The following is a 17,127-nucleotide window of genomic DNA, read 5'->3' on the forward strand; positions in this document are numbered from 1 at the left end:
AGAGATTAAGAAACATTTAAACTACGTACAATGAAGTTAATAGGTCTCGATTGACAACTAGAAGGCCATCTCCTTAATACTGCTGGTTCGAATTTTTTTTATTTATTCAGAATTTCTTCCCCTAAACTCTTTAATTTGCATATTGCTGCGCATGATTTTTAAAATGTAGAAAAAATAGGTACATCGACACTGTTTATATTTTAGTTTTGCATTTTAATCAATTATTTTACACTAATTACATAATTTTATTTGCTTACAGTTTTAAGTTACCTCTAGTGCAATGTTCACTGCATTTTTTCAAGATTTTGTTTTGGGAGGTAAGTCGTTTTGAAATTTTTTTGCAAAAAAATCGATTTGTCGCTCTTCGTTTCTTTCGTTAATTTAATTTCAGCAGAGGGCTCGTTTGCGTTTTGTTTTAAACAACACGCTTCTTGTTTGTCATACATAATCGTGTTGCAATTGTTATACTACCATAGCTTATACATAATATACGTTATATTTTTTTGGTTGATAACACCAGAGTAAATAACAATGTTTTTTTTTTCTTAAATGAAATCTATTTTCTCTTTTCAGAACAAATTGGTATAATCGGCTACCAATTTTCGCAAACGTAAAAAACAAAAGACGTTTACTAACAATTGGTGAACTAAAACTTCAATAATTGTACTTTTATAATCGCTTATATTAATATATTTGTGTATATTGAATGAAAAACAACAAAAAAAAATATACAAAACGTTCCGCAGTTAATGGGAAACCAGGTGGTCGAAATTATTAGTAAACCAACTCGTAATTATTAGTACTGATACGCAAAAAAAGCAAAGGAATAATAAGTGACGAGGGAGACGGGGTACGAATTATTTTTTTAAGTAAGTGAAAATGCAGCGACTCCTATTATTCTTATTATTGTACATTGCATTTCTTTTTTGAAAGAAAAAGAAAGAGTAAAAATTGTGTAATCGTTTAAATTGTATTTACTTGCACAAACTAATGCTCATATATTAATAATATTGCCTTTCAAAGAGATAATTAAGTACAGTTATAAAACTCAGTATTTATTTATGGAAAATGTTCTATTTTTGTTATCTGTTTCTACATAAATTTCTTTTTTTCGACAGTTTTTGTTTTGGCACTGTAAGAATATTAAAGACTGTAAGAAATATCTCAAAAAAGTAAAAAAAAACATGTTGCGCACATCTGACTTCGATTACCGATGTGCGATGTAGGTTCAAATCTCTCTCTTCACAAAACGCTTTTTTTTTCTCTTGCGGTGCTAGTTTATCAAAACAAAATCCAGTGACTTTTTAAGGGTAATTATTAGAAAGTAAAAATAATTATTTTATTTATTTTATAAAGATTAACGACAAGAAGTATTGCATTTGTTTCAAAATTAAATGTATATAATTAGAATTATTACTATTTGAAATAAATAAAAAATCGAAATATTGATCCAATCGTGTGTTTAAAATCAAACGAAACAAGTGATATTTTAATTTACAATTTGATACTTTAGTATATTTCTCTCTAATTGTTTTTGTAAAGAAATTAAATTAAATTGTGGCATACGTATTTCTGGTAGGAGATCGGGTAACTTANCATATGAAATAATTATTTTCAGTCCATTCCAAACGTAGTCTAGAACTACAGATGAAATTGGTAGACGGTGGATATATTACAGAAGCCATAGAAATAGCAACAAAATTAAAAGAACATTATATAAGTAAGGATCTAATAATTAAAACTAAATTTAGCTATAATAGTAATATACCTACTCATATGTTTAATTGAAAAAAAAAATAATTAATTAAAATAAATGAATCGACAGGGTAACTATAAAAATACTACTTGTTGAAAAATTTGTCGTCGAAATGTGAGAGAAAGGTTTTTATAATAATAAGCGTGATGATGACATTATTATTGTATACATTAAATATTAATAATAAAAAGATTGTCATTAAATACAGGGATGATATGTTCTAGATTAATAAGAAGTTATCGAAATGTGTCAAAACTAAAAGAACTGATTACTGCCATCGTAAATGTGTATTTGGACTGTATCCAAAATGAAATAAATTTTGTGTACAACACACTCTTTCACTTAAAACTAGAAAAATGGCATCGCAGTAGTTATAGGGTGCAGCGTGATACACAAATTTATGTTTGAACTGTCAGCAAGGATTTCAGTACTCGTTTATGACACCTAAAGATACAAAACAAAACGAAAGTTTGATCTTAACTGTTTATTATGTAAATGAAAATTTTAATTCAACACTAAAATTACATTTTAATGCGTTTTACGCCTAAAACTGCAACCTTCTGTTAACCTAGCTTTGCCTCCAGTTGGTGTGCACAATATCGTCGAACAACCTTTGCATGGAACAGGAGACTGGGCGTGAGAAAACAGGGTCGAAATAGCGTAACATCCTGGACACTTTACATCCATAAAATAACTGTTTGGATGCTGAACCAGTCGCTTCTTTTTATGCGCCTTGCGCTGTTTTTCTGGAGGGGGATGGAGTAAATCCACTGCGAGAGGCATCTGAAACGGATTGAAATTATTTTAATTTATCCGTAATGGGAACACCTATTCACATTATTAATACTACAACATGTAATTGAGAAAAAAGACTGCTGTGAATTTTTCAAGTGGACGACATAACCACCAAAACATATGAGTTGCCTGTAGGTAAGTTACTTTAAATTTGTGGACGGTAACCAGGTCTTAATGGCTTTATATAGTAGAAAAATTGTAGTTTCAACTTATTATACCTTCGTGTAGCTACGAACGAACTTTTTCTATCAAAAATAAAGGCTTTAGCAGCACGTGGCGTTAACCGCACTTCGCGAGATCGCCGTAGGGAAAAGGAACGTGAAGTTAGCAAAATAATAAATTACCAACTTATGTAGTGGTGACAACAAAAGCTAATTAAAATCACACATTTCCGATTGCTTTCGATATTATCTTAGTGTTTTTATCAGTTTTACGTTACCGGTATTTTTAGTTAATAATATATTGCTAACTTTACAGTATAATCTAAACATATGTGCCAAATCACTTTAATACATTTATTCATTAACAATTGCGCCGCCGCCAGGTATGACCTTTTTTTTATTATTTAGGAATATTTAAGTAACCTGAACCTGAAATAATATACAAAATGTTTTTATTTGGGTAAGTAGATGTACTTTTTAAAATGTAGTTTTTTACGTTTACATTGTGTAACTTTAATAATACAGTTGGCAACATTGGCAGTTGACAGGTATGAACATAGATAATAGATACGAGCCTGTTCAACACAGTAATAATCGACCTACGTTCTATGACCTACCCTGTGTATATTTATTATCTATGATAATAATCATAGATATATATATCTTTAATTTATGGATAATGATGATCTATTATCATAGATATCTATTATCATAAAAATGTTCCCCCTATACTTTTATAATCAAATTTGAAATTATCGATTGGTTATCCAATATCCTTTTTTTTTAAGGAATATAACTTGGTGTATTGTTTATACGAAAGGTTTTTAAATGTTGTTATGATGTTGGTTTTATGTTAAGTAAATGAGTTAGGTATTGTGATGAATTTTTATTTTATAGGTTATGTGCAGTAACGTGCCGGTGCCGGTGATATTTACGTTATATTGTAACTAATATTTTAAATTAACATTAATTAGTAAAAATGTCGGGTTTTTCTAACAAAATAAACGGTGTTCGTGCCATTACGTTGGAGCCACAGAACATAAAGTTTTCGGTCTTCAGCACCGAAGAAATGAAAAAATTATGTATAACAAAAATCACCACCCCTTTAACGTTCGATGAGATGGGACATCCTTTGATAGGGGGTCTGTACGACAAGACTTTAGGTAAATAGTGAGTAGTGTTTTTTTTTACATTTTTTTTTAAATTGTTTTTGTTTTTGTCATGTAGGACCATTAACGGATAGAGGTGAAGTTTGTGGTACATGTTTTAAAAATATATACAACTGCCCTGGACACTTTGGTTACATTGATTTGCCATTGCCTGTTGTAAATCCTCTTTTCCATAAAACTGTCGGTACAATTATGAAAATGACATGCTTGTCATGTTATGGTTTACAGTTACCTGGTAAGTGTTTAGTCAAAATATTACCAGCATTATATGCATATGAAATAATTATTTTCAGTCCATTCCAAACGTAGTCTAGAACTACAGATGAAATTGGTAGACGGTGGATATATTACAGAAGCCATAGAAATAGCAACAAAATTAAAAGAACTAATTTCTAAATATGAATCTATCAGTAGTGTTCCAGAAGATGAAATAAAGTTTATAAGGGAGTACGAAAAATTGGTTACAGCTGGTACTTAATTAGTTGACTTTGTTACAGTGGCAAATTTATTTATTTGCTTGTGTTTGTTTAAGAATTGCCAGACACTGAAAAACATCCAAATAAAAATACCGAGTGTATGAAGAACGCTTTTCTATCTGATGTTCTATCAGAGTATAAGAGTCGAAAGATATGTTTGGAATGCAGGGAACCTCTTGACAAGATACAATTTGTAAGGAAGAAGTTAACATTGTATCCAAACCCAAGAAAAACCAATGCAGAGTATGTTTTTATTTAGTTTTTGTTTTTGATCATTAATAAGGACTTAAAATAATTTTAGCGACGATTTCAAATTGGGAGGACCTAAAAACATTACACCAACAGAATCACGGTATGTAAAACAGTTATTACATTTGTTTCCAACAGTCACTTGGGTACTAAAATGAAAAAATTATTTGTTTGATTTATTTCTTGAGAAATAAACTTTGGTTTTAACATTTTAGATGTTGGAAAAAAGATAATTTTAATGTAAATATTACACCCATTAGCTTAGTTGAAACGTCTCTGTAAAGAATGGTGTCAATTCTGGACCTTTTTGATTTTTAATTTGATACTTTGGGGCATGTGCATTTCTGAAATGCTCTTAAAGATAGATAGTATATTTACCAAAATCAGACAATATGATAATTTTCTTTCAGGGAAATTTTAAGAAAAGTCTGGGAAAAAGAAAAGGATTTTCTTAAATGTTTGATACCTTTATTTGAAAATGATAACATGGAATATCCAACAGATGTGTTTTTTATGGAGATAATTTCAGTGACTCCGAACAACTTGAGGCCTGTAAGTACTGTATTTTTTATAATCCATAATTTTATTCTTTCACTGTTAATTTTAATGGATTCTCGAACTGATTGTGTTTGTCTCTCTTTTTTTCATTTTGATAATAATTAGTTCACTGTTTTTTTTTACTTATGTGGCAGGTGAAATTAATAAAAAAGCACTACTGAAATTAGTTTACAATTCCTACTTAATTAATTTTGTAAAATAATTTAGTATATTTTAGTAATATGTATTCTATCAAACAATATATTTGCAGGTAAATTTCGTGGATGGTAGAATAACAGAAAATCAACAAACTGGTATTTATAAAACGATAATCCAGGATTGCATGCTGTTACGAGCAATAATTCAAGTATTTAAGAAAAAAGGCGATACGAGCGCCCTCCCAATAGAAGCAAAGGTAATCTCATTTATTTCGATGGCAAATAATTTTAAACCATTTTTTGTCACTTTTGCCCTAGTTATTGTGTACGTAATTTGTTCTTGTTGTGATTAATTTACATACTTATTTCCTGGCAGGCTGTTTACAATACTGCTCGTGGTCAAACTCCCCTCGAAAAACTAAAGAATGCTTGGGAATCCTTGCAATTTAACGTAGACAATATAGCGGACTACAATGCTGGACGTATAACTTCCCAAACAGGAATGAAGGGTTTGAAACAGGTTAGTATTATTAAAACCTAATCGTAAGATTGTCAACATAAAATTTTTGTATTTTTTCTTACTTGCACTAAGATATTTTATTATATAAAAAGGTTATTGAAAAGAAAGAAGGAATTTTGCGCAAGCACATGATGGGGAAACGTGTAAATTTTTCCGCCCGGTCCGTTATCACTCCCGACCCTTATCTGAACGTAGACGAGATCGGAATTCCGGAAGTTTTTGCGAAACAACTGACTTATCCTGTTCCGGTCACTTCGTGGAACGTGGCGGAGTTGAGGAAGATGATCATGAACGGTCCAGACAAACATCCAGGGTAAGTAGTACAACGTATATGAAGTTTTTAATTCAAATTTCTATGAAATTTTTGTGGTACACTATAAATCTTTTGAGGATTTTGTACTAAAAATGGAACAGTTCTAAATATTTTTAAGTGTTTTTTTATTACAAATCGGTCCAAAATGAAGGGGGGTCGTTTGAAATTTAAAGATGAGTCCAGTAGAGTGTCATATAAAAGATCCTTTCGTATATATTGCTAAAGGATATAATGTTTCTTCCTAATTGTAAAACCACATTAATGTTTGATTTATGATTAGAAATTTGTGAAGAAATCTAACTATAAAATAGTTTATACAGATGGAGAGTTCTGTAGATATAATAAAATTGGGCTTTTATTTATATTTCAGAAAGTACGAAACCCTCGAAGGGCTTTTTTATATACGAAATATTTCAAAAATTTAAAAAGAACATTTTTTAATAATATTTTTTTGTGGTGATTCTAGAGCGAATATGGTAGAGTTTGAGGACGGTTCGTTGGTCAGAATAAATCCGAAAAATCCTACTCAGAAACAGGGTATATTAAAGAGACTTCTCACCCCAGATGAAAAAGACACTAAAGCATTTCGAGGAGTCAAAAAGGTATAAATATGTACATAATTTTCAAATACGAATGTATATCTTTAAATTCCTAGATGACAAAAGTGAGCTCGAAACTGTTAGCATCATTGCTGCGAGTGGTCAAAATCACTTTCTTTGTGTTAAAAATTGTTTGAAAATTTAAATTTAAGGGAATTGTTTGTAAATAGGTATGCAACACATCATACACTTCAGCATAAAAAATTGCTGATACTAACCTCGTAATACAATTTTGCCCTGTTACCTTTACTCTCTTTTTTTTATTTATCTTTTAGACATTCTAAGAGTGTAATTAAACGTTTTTTTATGGTAAAGGTACACAGACATATGTGTAACGGAGACGTGGTCCTAGCCAATCGACAGCCGACCCTTCACAAACCCAGTATAATGGCGCACACTGTTAGGATCTTAAAAAACGAAAAGACCATTCGTGTTCATTATTCAAATTGCAAGGCGTACAATGCTGATTTCGATGGGGACGAAATGAACGTGCATTTTCCACAAAATGAATTGGCCAGGAGCGAGGGGTACAATTTGGGTGAGTTTTACAATAAACATTGGGTTTGAGGGTGTAAAATGGAAAGGTCAGGAATATTGTATAAATTTTTAACCAGTGATTATAAATGAGAAAATATACTCATGGCCTATGAAAAACCCTAAAACCAGTAATAAATTTAAATTAAACAATAGAAAAAGAATTATAAGTTATTGTAAAAATATTTAAAAACTTCCATTGAAAATATTGAAATCTGATTACTATCGATCACCTTAATAAATAAAAATAGTTATTTATGAACTTATTNTATTTTTATTAACTCCTTCGTTAATCCTTCATTCCTTTTTGTCCTTTATTTCTTTATTTTGCTTCTTATCTCCTCGCAAGTTTTTTTAATTAGGTATTTTGTTTGACTATTAAAGCTTATTTTTCTTTCTTGTATACGTAGCTGCCCCTGAATTGGAAAAAATTGGACTTGAGGGCCATTTTGAAAGAGAGCGCCGCCAAATGTGTTTTACACGAGGTCCCAGACATAAAAAGAGCTATCACGTACATGAAAAAAGATCAGCTGACCCTAAGAACTGACGGAATTAATATAATTGTAAGTTCTTTTCTTATTCTCTATAATCGCTATATACAGAGTGTTGCGTTTGAAATCCACTTGAATTATTTTTTATTATAAAATAACCAAGAACAAGCGGGTTAGAATAAATATATCTGTTTATTGTTAATTCTATGTTTGAAGTTCTCGAGACACTCTGTATATTACATTTATGTAGATGAAGAAACTTTTTCTTATAAATTGTTTATTTGTTTATTATTTTTTTAGGAAATGTTCAAGTACAACGAATTGTTGGATTTAAACAAATTATATTGCAATGATATCCATAAAATGGCTGAAACGTACGGTATCGAAGCAGCTGTGAAAGTATTAGTGCAGGTAAATATTTTACAACGCTCTGTAGACTATTAACAATCCGTATCACGCACGGTCGATATATTACATATTTAGAAATTAATTTAACTTAAAATTTGTCTGTAGGAAATTACTGACGTGTTCGAAGTATACGGAATTAAAGTGGATCCTAGACACTTGTCGCTGATAGCAGATTACATGACTTCTGGGGGAGCGTTCGAACCCATGAACCGAAAGGGGTTACAAAATAGCGCTTCGCCCCTCCAGCAAATCAGCTTTGAAGCATCTTTACATTTTCTAAAGGAATCTACCATAAGAAGTAGGTTTTTTGCATTTAATTATCTTTTTTCTCGATTAAATATATTTTTTATTATTGTTATTTTAATTCCAATGCATTATTGTTATAGCATATTCATTTGGTTTTGTAAATTTATTAAGAAATCATTTGTTTCATAATTTTTCTTTTTAATAAATAATTTGTTGCAGGCAGAGAAGATTACCTCTCCAATCCGTCATAAGAAAATATAGCAGAACAGTTTTATTGTATTTATAAATATATACCTTATTTAATTACATCTTAAAATTTGTGACTTTTAGCGCCTGTGATATGTAAAAAATATACTCGTAATTCTGTTCCTTTCTGTAATAATTTGATTTATTTTGATTTAGTCTATTGGGGAACCAAGTACGCAGATGACGCTGAACACTTTCCATTTTGCTGGTCGTGGTGAAATGAATGTGACTCTCGGTATACCCCGTTTACGTGAAATCCTCATGTATGCATCAAAATCGATGAAAACTCCGTCTATGGAAATACCCTTCAAAAATATACCAAATTTGGAAAAAGAAGCCGAAAAGTTGAGGAAGAAACTGACCAGGGTAACGTTGGAAAATGTACTCGAAAGGATCGAAGTTTCCGCTCAATTGGGCGTCAAACCAGTCAGGTCAGATATNCATTAGATCAGATCTGTAATTTCGTATACTACTTAAAACATTTTTATTTATCTATGAGTTTTTAAATTTCAACGGTCGTTAATGTCAAACGTAGGTTAGGAGAAGAACAAGGTAACATTTTTTACTTTTTTAATTTAAAAATCTTAGTTTATTAATCAATTAATCCTTTTGTGCATTTTCATTAGTAAAGATGTCATGTTAACGTTCAATTCGACATGGGTATTAAACATGTTTGGTCCATTTTGTCACCTTACTGTGAAAGAAGACCTTTGTATGAACTCCAGGGCAAAACCATAGCCATTGATTTATCTTGTTGGATTTGTGAAGCCCAGAATGTTGTAGATTATTATGTTCAACCACGAATGTACCTCAGGTGAGTTTTATTTATTTAACATTTTTTGTATTAGTGTGGAAACAATTACAGTAATTATAATGATTTACTTGGTTATAGTACTTCTTTATTTGCAGATGCCGCTTGTGCATATTAATATATGGGAATGCTATTTACATTAACAAATAATTATTAATAAAATTATTGAATCTAATGATGTTGGCTTCTGCCATTATAAAGTTTCTCTTCGTTTCTCATGCAACTAATTAATTTTTATCTGTGTGTTCAAGTTCTCCAGAATCTTCTGTTGTATTGTTTTTTGGTGTGAATTCTTCCTCTAAATCAAAAGTTTGCTCTGCGTCCATGGGTTGGGACATTTCAGACGAGGTTTGGTGCGTTTGTTGAAGCATCTCCTCAAGTTGTCTTTTCAAACTGGAATTTTCACTTTCCAGGCTAACTCTTTCACTCATCAGAGCTCTATTATGATTATGAATGATAGATATCTTCCCTTCTAACGAAGCCTTTTCCCTTTGGTGCCTCAATTCAACCACTGCTTGCTCCATTTGTTTCTGTATACGTCCCAGTTCTTCATTTGCCCTTTTCACTTCTTCTTGTAAGTTCTCGTTATCATTTTGAAGCACCACGAGACGTTCGTCCACATTGCCTCTCAATGTTTGAATTTCTGTTAATAAATTCGATTTGTCTGCTTGCAATTGATCCATTTCGACAACCATCTGGTTGATCATTTTCACCTTAAATTCGAGTTCGCCTTTCACATTCTGATGTTCAATTTTCAGTTTGTCCAATTCCTCCTCTTTAGTTTTGAGGTCATTGTCTATTTCGCTGTGAGCTTGTGAAAGAATGTTGACGTCGTTCTGTTTGAAAATGAGGTCCGCCCGAATTTGTTCGTTTTCGAGAGATAGTTTTCTATTTTCGTCTAGCATTTTGACCATTTCCGCTTCTTGGGATTCCAATTGGAGCTTTAGGTCTTCTATATGGGACCTGGCCATCTCCAACTCGCTCTCTAAAGAAGAATTTTGAGTTTTGCCTGAAGATGCTTCGCTAGGCCCGGCTTCATTGTGGGTTTGCTCGGAATTATCCGATTTAGAGCTACTACTTTTGTGAGAGGATCTGCTTTTGAAGAATGTAACTAGTTTCTCTTTTAAATTGACCCTTTTTTCAACTACCTGAGGCACTTCTGCGATCGAGTTCAATTGTTGAGTCTTAGGTTCTTCGCTGTTGCCCATTTGGGATTTGAGTTGCGCGTATTCTGTACGTAAAACGGTCATCTGCTTCATTTGACCTTCCAGGTCTTCGCTTTGGGACAAAGTGTCCGATACATTTTCCATTTTTTCGTTTTTTTATCGAATGTATGAGGCTTGAAAACTGTAATTTTGACGGATACGGCCGAAAACAAAAAACTTTTTGACACAAAAACAAAATTTCGTACACGCACTAAAATCCATCATACACTGGAGTTTTTTTTTAAACGATTTAAAAAAGATAGTAATCAATAAAAATTAAAGAAATGATTAAGTATCTAATTGTTATAATTTTTTCTTTAAGTAATATCGGCATCGTTTTCTTATTTTTTTTAATTATAGAAATCTGTATTTCCGTACCTGTTATCTCCTATTAATGGATGTAAGTCCAGTTTTTGTGCTAGAGGGGAAAGCCCCTGGTATGAAATACGACACGATAGCTGCTCGAAATGCGTTACAGTTTAAAGGTTCGAGACCTAAAGACAAAGATGAAAAAGTTAACAATAAAAAGGCCAGTGGAAAGGACCGTACTCAGTTTCATTTTGTGCTGAAGAGATGCGCTGAAATGCTGGATTATATGGGTCTGGCTTGTATTACCGGAAATGGAGAAGCGGAAGCCATGTGTGCCTATCTAAATAATGACGGGGTAAGTCGCAAAAATTATTTAAACATGTTAAGCATTTTACTTATGTATATACTTTTTAATACGAATTCTTAGGCATGAAGGTCTAGTCAGAGACATATTAGAGGCAGAAACAGGAGTTAGGAGGGGTAGAGGTAGACCTAGATTAGATTACTGTTCGCAAATAGTTAAGGATGTGGGTTGTTCTAGTTTTAGGGAAATGCGAAGTTTAGCTCAGGATAGGAAAGAGTGGAGGTACGTGTCCAACCAGTCTTAGGACTGACGACCTTATAATGATGAATGATAGATAAAAATACAAATGAGAAAAATAGAAAATAATTCCTTTCTCTGGAATTGCTGCACAGCTTGTAATAAAAATTTAATGTGTTCTTCATAGTTCAAAAATATTCATTTATACTTCTAGATAAAACATTAAAAACATTAATATTTCTTTTATCATATGAGAACATTTTCTTTTTCAAGGCAGGAGTTAGTTTTTATTGAATTTTGTTTGAAAATATTTATTGCTATACGAATTAATATCAAATTAAATTAAATAAATGAGGACGATAATCCCATTAAATTTAATATTTTTGTAAGCTAGTTGATGGATGCATCAGCCAGGATTCTGACTGTTTTGCATACGGGGCCAAAGTGGTTTACAGAAACTTTTCGATATCCCAACAAGGGACACACGCTACTAGCGGGGGAGCAGTCGACATTTACGATATAAGAAAAGCACACAAAAACATGGGTAAGAAATTTTTTTTTTAATAAATATATACGAACCTTCTAATTTATTTATTTGTAAATGTGTTTTCGAAAACTATTTACTTTTTGAGATAAATATTTTATAATGCAAATTAATAATTTGTAAACGCAAAATAGTCATTTATAAAAGTGTGTTATAAACGCCCAAATATATATTTTTTATGTCTATCAAAATATATACTTAACTATTAATACTTAAATTATCCTCATAATAATAGGATTTGGAAGGAATAAAGTTGTTGCATTGGCAATTATTTGTGGATGTGACTATTTTGATGGAATATTGGGTGTTGGTAAGGATTCAGCAATGAAACTATTTGAAAAAGTCACAGACGAAGAAATACTGGAACGGCTACGGAACTGGAAGAAAAAGACGTCTTTCTACGAAGAACTTGAAAAAAAGATAACAGATAAGAAAATTTGCACTTCTTGTGGACACAGTGGAAGACTGCAGAATCATAATAAAATGGGTAAGGATAATTTAATACTGTTGACATTCGATAGTATGACATTGCATTACGGAAACTCCGCGTAATGTGAACAGCATGTTTTTGTTTGACAACCGTTTACCATGAACAAACTAAACCTTCACTTATAGAAACGAATGTTCATTGGTCTTAAAAATCAGAAAACTAGCAACATAGTTAATTAATTAGATTTATTAAACTGTGGATTATTCGCCAATTTACGTTGAATTTTTTTACTTTATATCTATAATATTAATGTAAATATTACTTAAATATTATTATTACTTTTTATTTTTATTGTTAGGTTGTGTAGAATGTAAAACGAATAGCGGCTGCGATTTTACTCGGTTTAAAGACGAAAGAGCTGAAATAAAAAACGAACTGAATATGCGCTCTAAAGCATTAGCCGACCCGAAATTTCCTCACGAAGATTTAATTAATGAATTTTTTGTAATGAAAGATAACGTTTCAAAATTAGAACTAAAATGGAAAAGGCCAGACATGATTAAGTTTGTGGTAAGACAATTTTTATTAACATAATTAGTTCTTCCCCCCCTATCAGTCACTGTGAACTCGAAACTGTTAGGAACATTGCTGCGAGTGGTCGAAATTCACTTTTGTTAACAATTTGCTTAATCACTTTCTTTGTGTTGTTAAAAATTGTTTGAAAAGTTAAATTTAAAGGAATTGTTTGTAAATAGGTATGCAACACATCGTACACTTCAGCATAAGAAATTGCTGATATTAACTATCTAATACTATGCCCTGTGCTGACAGCACTCATAATTTCCTTTATGTATAATATTTTAAGATTCTGTTCCAGCAAGTGATAAAATAGTGTTAATTGTTTGTTTTTTTTTTTTAGAAATTTACACATAAATATTTACAGTGGGAAGAAATTTATTCATTTGAAAAATTATTTCCCATTCTAACGAGATGGCAACTTCTTAATTATGAGCGTTTAGAAAAATGTAAAAATAAAGGAATTGTCTATCCAGAATTCATTAAAAAGAAGAGAAATCNATTAGTTTGTGTACTTTATTCTGAGATGTCTATATTTTACCTAATTATGCAGTCAGTACTAATTGAACTAATTCTGAATAGTTGTATAATGCAATAAAAAATGTAATTAATATATATTTATTTTTTCCATTGCTTTAAAGGCGTTCCAAGTTATGAAATAATATGGACTGATAGAGACAAACACTTTGAAAATCTTATACCTGAAGAACAACTTTTGAACATTGATCAGATGAAGTTATGGTCCTCTGTGGAGCCCCAAAACCTTGTTCTTAACGCTTATCCTGACCTTGTGCATGCATTCGAACAGTCAAAGGTCAAACCTAACAAAAAACCAACAAAAAGGAAAAAGAAATTGGAGCTGGGAGCAGTAGATGAACTAGAAAATATTTTGGCAAATACGTCAATCACAGAACCACCGAAACCAAAAAGAAAAACCACGAAGAAAAAGAGCGAAAAAGCTGAAAATAATCATAATGATGAGAAACATACTTCAACTACGAAAAGTTTGGATTTCTTTTTTTCAAAAAACAAAAATGAGGACAACAAGGAAATAGATAATGTTGCTTTCTCTCAAGAACAAAAAGAAATTAATATTAATAATTGTTCTACACCTAGAAGGAATAGTTTGGATCTAGAGTCACTTTGGATGAATTTGTCTTCTTTGGAAGACGAAGAAGATGACAAAGATTTATCTGAAATTATCGAGGACATAATGCGCAGAAAACCTCAGGAATATTTGCAAAATTTAGACCTGAAAATAGTACAACTGGAAGAAGATGAAGATGAAAAGAAGGATGATGTAGAATGCAGTTTCTTCATTGCCAGTAACAAGACCTTAGAGAAAGATTTATTCGAAACCATTTTTGAGGATAGATTAAAATCGGAAGAGGATGAAGAAGAGCAAGAAAAAGAAATGCTGTTTGTAAATCAGAAAGAAAGTAATAGATGCAAATCAGAAGATGATGACAAGGAAGTGTTCGTTGAAGATAGGAAAGAAGAAGAAAATGACAGTGATGACTCGGACGTTGTCTTTTCTGAAAAATATGTTCCTTTGATTGACAGATTGAAGATGAGGCGACAATAGGTATGTGCTATTTTTATTACCGCTATACATATTTACTTTTTTGTACTGAATAATAAAAAAAAATCTTGCAATTACTTGATTGCTGGCAAATACAAATACCCACCTAAAAGACAATTATCCACTAATAGGTTCAATTTTCTTTTTGTAGCTTAGAAGGTAAAACTTTGTATTTAAGAGCATGTTACGTTTTAAATGAGATATAAAAATTTGTGCATACAAATAGTATTTTGAGATATTAAGTTGATATTTTATAAATTAAGCAATTACAAGAGTAAGATGTCTTTTTTCTCAATTTATACTGCTACAACTTTTGGAATAAACAAAAAATTATTTGCACTGCAAAATTTATTGCATTATATTTACATAGTGCTGTAAAACCTGCTCTTGTATACAAAAAATACTTATCACATTTTGTATTAACACATGGGTCACTCTTAAAAACAAAAAGCAAACTAAGAAAATAATATTTCACAAGTGGATGTTTAAGTTACAACATCGTGGTCTTATATACAGTAGTGTGAGCACTCTCTTGGCTACTCAAAAGCGGTGTCTCCCATTCTTGCTCATTCGAATCAAACTCATACAGTTTCATTATGTTACGATGAATTATTTCCTCTTGCTTTCTTTTAACCATTAAATAAACCTATTATTTCAATTAGTAATTTAAAACGAAATGTAAACGCTGTGTGTATTATCTAAAGACTACTCACCAATGCTGACAAAATTATCACAACGATTATAACAACAAGAGGTATGATAAGAAATTTTATATCTTCTTCTAAAATTGGTTCAGGTTGGGGTGGAATTGTTGTTGTGTCATTAGATACGAAAATATCCATAACGTTTCCATAAATACAACTCACAAACCAGTTTTAATATTACATTTATCTATAACTTTTAAAAACAAATATTCACTTAACATTTTGAGAAGTTGGTCTGCTAAAAATAATCACTACAAATGTTTATTGTTTTTAAATTACATAGTAAAAATTCCCTTTCAAGATATTCCATGTTAATAAATGAATGACTAATCAATTATTTATTTATTTGACCGAAAACAATCATTATTTATAATTTGGTGTTTTGATTTTGATTACCAAGAAGTTGGGTTAGATATTTTATAACAGTCGGTTGTTTTTTTTTTAGCAACGGTACATTTGCTAATATTCAGTTGGCAATTCTATGCCATAGAACTATAAGTATAGAATAGAACAGAACTAATGTTTTCGAGGAGAAAAATTTTTTTAGTTCTTCACGACTTGTTTTAATCCAGTAACTTTTCAATTGAGTACATACAGGAAAATGTACTCACTTCAAAAGGTTATTGCGTTAGCGAAACTACAGTTGTGATGAATAAAAATTTGGGAAAAATTTTAATTTTTGCTAATTAAATAATAAAGTTAACAAACGTTTAATAATACTGTTCATTATATTCGTAAACCTCTAACACCGTTGTCAGTTTATATTTATAATTAGTTTGTGTACTTTATTCTGAGATGTCTATATTCTTGCAGTGTTAAGTCGGGATCAATCAGAAGTACGGAAAGAGATAGAAACAAGAAGCTGTCCATTTGCAGTTTTTACAGTTTTTATTTTTTTCCAATATAAAGGATAGGAAAGAGTGGAGGTGCGTGTCCGACTAGTCGTAGGACTGACGACCTTATGATGATGATGAAGTGCACCGTCTAGATATTAATGTCAATAGAGAAATTAGTATTTTTACAAATGCGCCATCTATTGCCAAATGTCACAATCGCCCGTTTCGTTCAGTTCTGGGTGTTGTCAATTTCATGAAAAAATCGTAAGTTTTTAGTAAATTATGGTATTCTCATCGTTTAAATGCCATATAAACACAATGAAGAAATTACTTGGGGCGTTTTCGAATGTAAAATTGACGATTTTTGAAAGCTTTATAAGATAAAATTGGCATCTACGTCTCAAGTATGTGGTTTAAAATTTCATTAACAGTATCCCATAGGGCCTCTGTCTTAGAATATTTTTCATCGTCAGCCGATTTTACTAAATGAGAAGGAACATTTCTAGTATATTTAACAGGTTTTAATTTTTTATGTACTTGTGAAAAACCTGTCGAGAATAAATTTTGACATATCTATTCAGTGGCGTACGTGTCCTTTTACCGGAGGAACACATGCATGGACGTCTTCTAACTTGTATGTTTTATTTGCAGGCCTGCAGAACATCCAAGCAGCAGTGATATGTTTATTCCCACAAACGTTCCAATTCAAGTGCAGGGATCAATTATAAAAATCACCAGTGCAGTTACAATAAAAAATCGTAATAAATACACTTAGCCTTTTTCAAACTCAATATTGGAATTTATTTATTTAACTTGTGAACTCTGGGATCTTTAATTTACTTGCTTATTTTGAAATTCGAAAGTGATTTTTTAACTTATTTTTAGTGTTTTAAGTGTTAATTTAACCGGGAATTTTTCGTTACTCGAAAGT

At 31.2% G+C, this 17,127-nt stretch overlaps 4 protein-coding genes across 4 annotated transcripts; 1 reads left to right on the forward strand and 3 right to left on the reverse strand.

The window, feature by feature from the left end:
- Nucleotides 1–2,225: 2,225 nt before the first annotated feature.
- LOC108742873 (40S ribosomal protein S27) lies at nt 2,226–2,539 on the reverse strand. Its single transcript, XM_018478215.1, has one exon. It carries the CDS (start codon nt 2,537–2,539, stop codon nt 2,285–2,287), a length of 255 nt encoding a protein of 84 aa, XP_018333717.1. The 3' UTR covers nt 2,226–2,284.
- An 892-nt stretch (nt 2,540–3,431) lies between these two features.
- On the forward strand, nt 3,432–16,987 carry LOC108742871. The gene is made up of 23 exons (XM_025977811.1): nt 3,432–3,875; nt 3,940–4,116; nt 4,175–4,351; nt 4,414–4,600; nt 4,659–4,709; nt 5,017–5,158; nt 5,415–5,558; nt 5,678–5,821; nt 5,914–6,134; nt 6,601–6,736; nt 7,049–7,294; nt 7,678–7,830; nt 8,059–8,169; nt 8,815–9,089; nt 9,290–9,472; nt 11,035–11,338; nt 11,915–12,068; nt 12,304–12,555; nt 12,857–13,068; nt 13,418–13,576; nt 13,712–14,659; nt 16,174–16,460; nt 16,848–16,987. The coding sequence occupies exons 1-21, from the start codon at nt 3,692–3,694 to the stop codon at nt 14,657–14,659; spliced, it is 4,560 nt and encodes a 1,519-aa protein (XP_025833596.1). The 5' UTR covers nt 3,432–3,691; the 3' UTR covers nt 16,174–16,460; nt 16,848–16,987.
- On the reverse strand, nt 9,528–10,949 carry LOC108742867 (probable DNA double-strand break repair Rad50 ATPase). Its single transcript, XM_018478207.1, has one exon. The coding sequence runs from the start codon at nt 10,777–10,779 to the stop codon at nt 9,697–9,699; it is 1,083 nt and encodes a 360-aa protein (XP_018333709.1). The 5' UTR covers nt 10,780–10,949; the 3' UTR covers nt 9,528–9,696.
- On the reverse strand, nt 14,987–15,782 carry LOC108742868. Its single transcript, XM_018478208.2, has 2 exons — nt 15,370–15,782; nt 14,987–15,302 (listed from the first exon to the last, which is right to left on the reverse strand). Exons 1-2 carry the CDS (start codon nt 15,496–15,498, stop codon nt 15,147–15,149), a joined length of 285 nt encoding a protein of 94 aa, XP_018333710.1. The 5' UTR covers nt 15,499–15,782; the 3' UTR covers nt 14,987–15,146.
- Nucleotides 16,988–17,127: the final 140 nt, after the last annotated feature.

The sequence above is a fragment of the Agrilus planipennis genome, unplaced genomic scaffold (assembly GCF_000699045.2).
Source record: "Agrilus planipennis isolate EAB-ADULT unplaced genomic scaffold, Apla_2.0 scaffold371, whole genome shotgun sequence".
Lineage (NCBI taxonomy): Eukaryota > Metazoa > Arthropoda > Insecta > Coleoptera > Buprestidae > Agrilus > Agrilus planipennis.

What these genes read in the sequence shown, in the direction of transcription:
- LOC108742873 (XM_018478215.1), bottom strand. Translation starts at nt 2,539, where the DNA reads ATGCCTCTCGCAGTGGATTTACTCCATCCCCCTCCAGAAAAACAGCGC.
- LOC108742868 (XM_018478208.2), bottom strand. Translation starts at nt 15,498, where the DNA reads ATGGATATTTTCGTATCTAATGACACAACAACAATTCCACCCCAACCT. An exon ending in TGATAATTTTGTCAGCATTG is followed by an intron (nt 15,303 to 15,369) that starts GTGAGTAGTCTT and finishes TTGAAATAATAG; the next exon opens with GTTTATTTAATGGTTAAAAG.
- LOC108742867 (XM_018478207.1), bottom strand. Translation starts at nt 10,779, where the DNA reads ATGGAAAATGTATCGGACACTTTGTCCCAAAGCGAAGACCTGGAAGGT.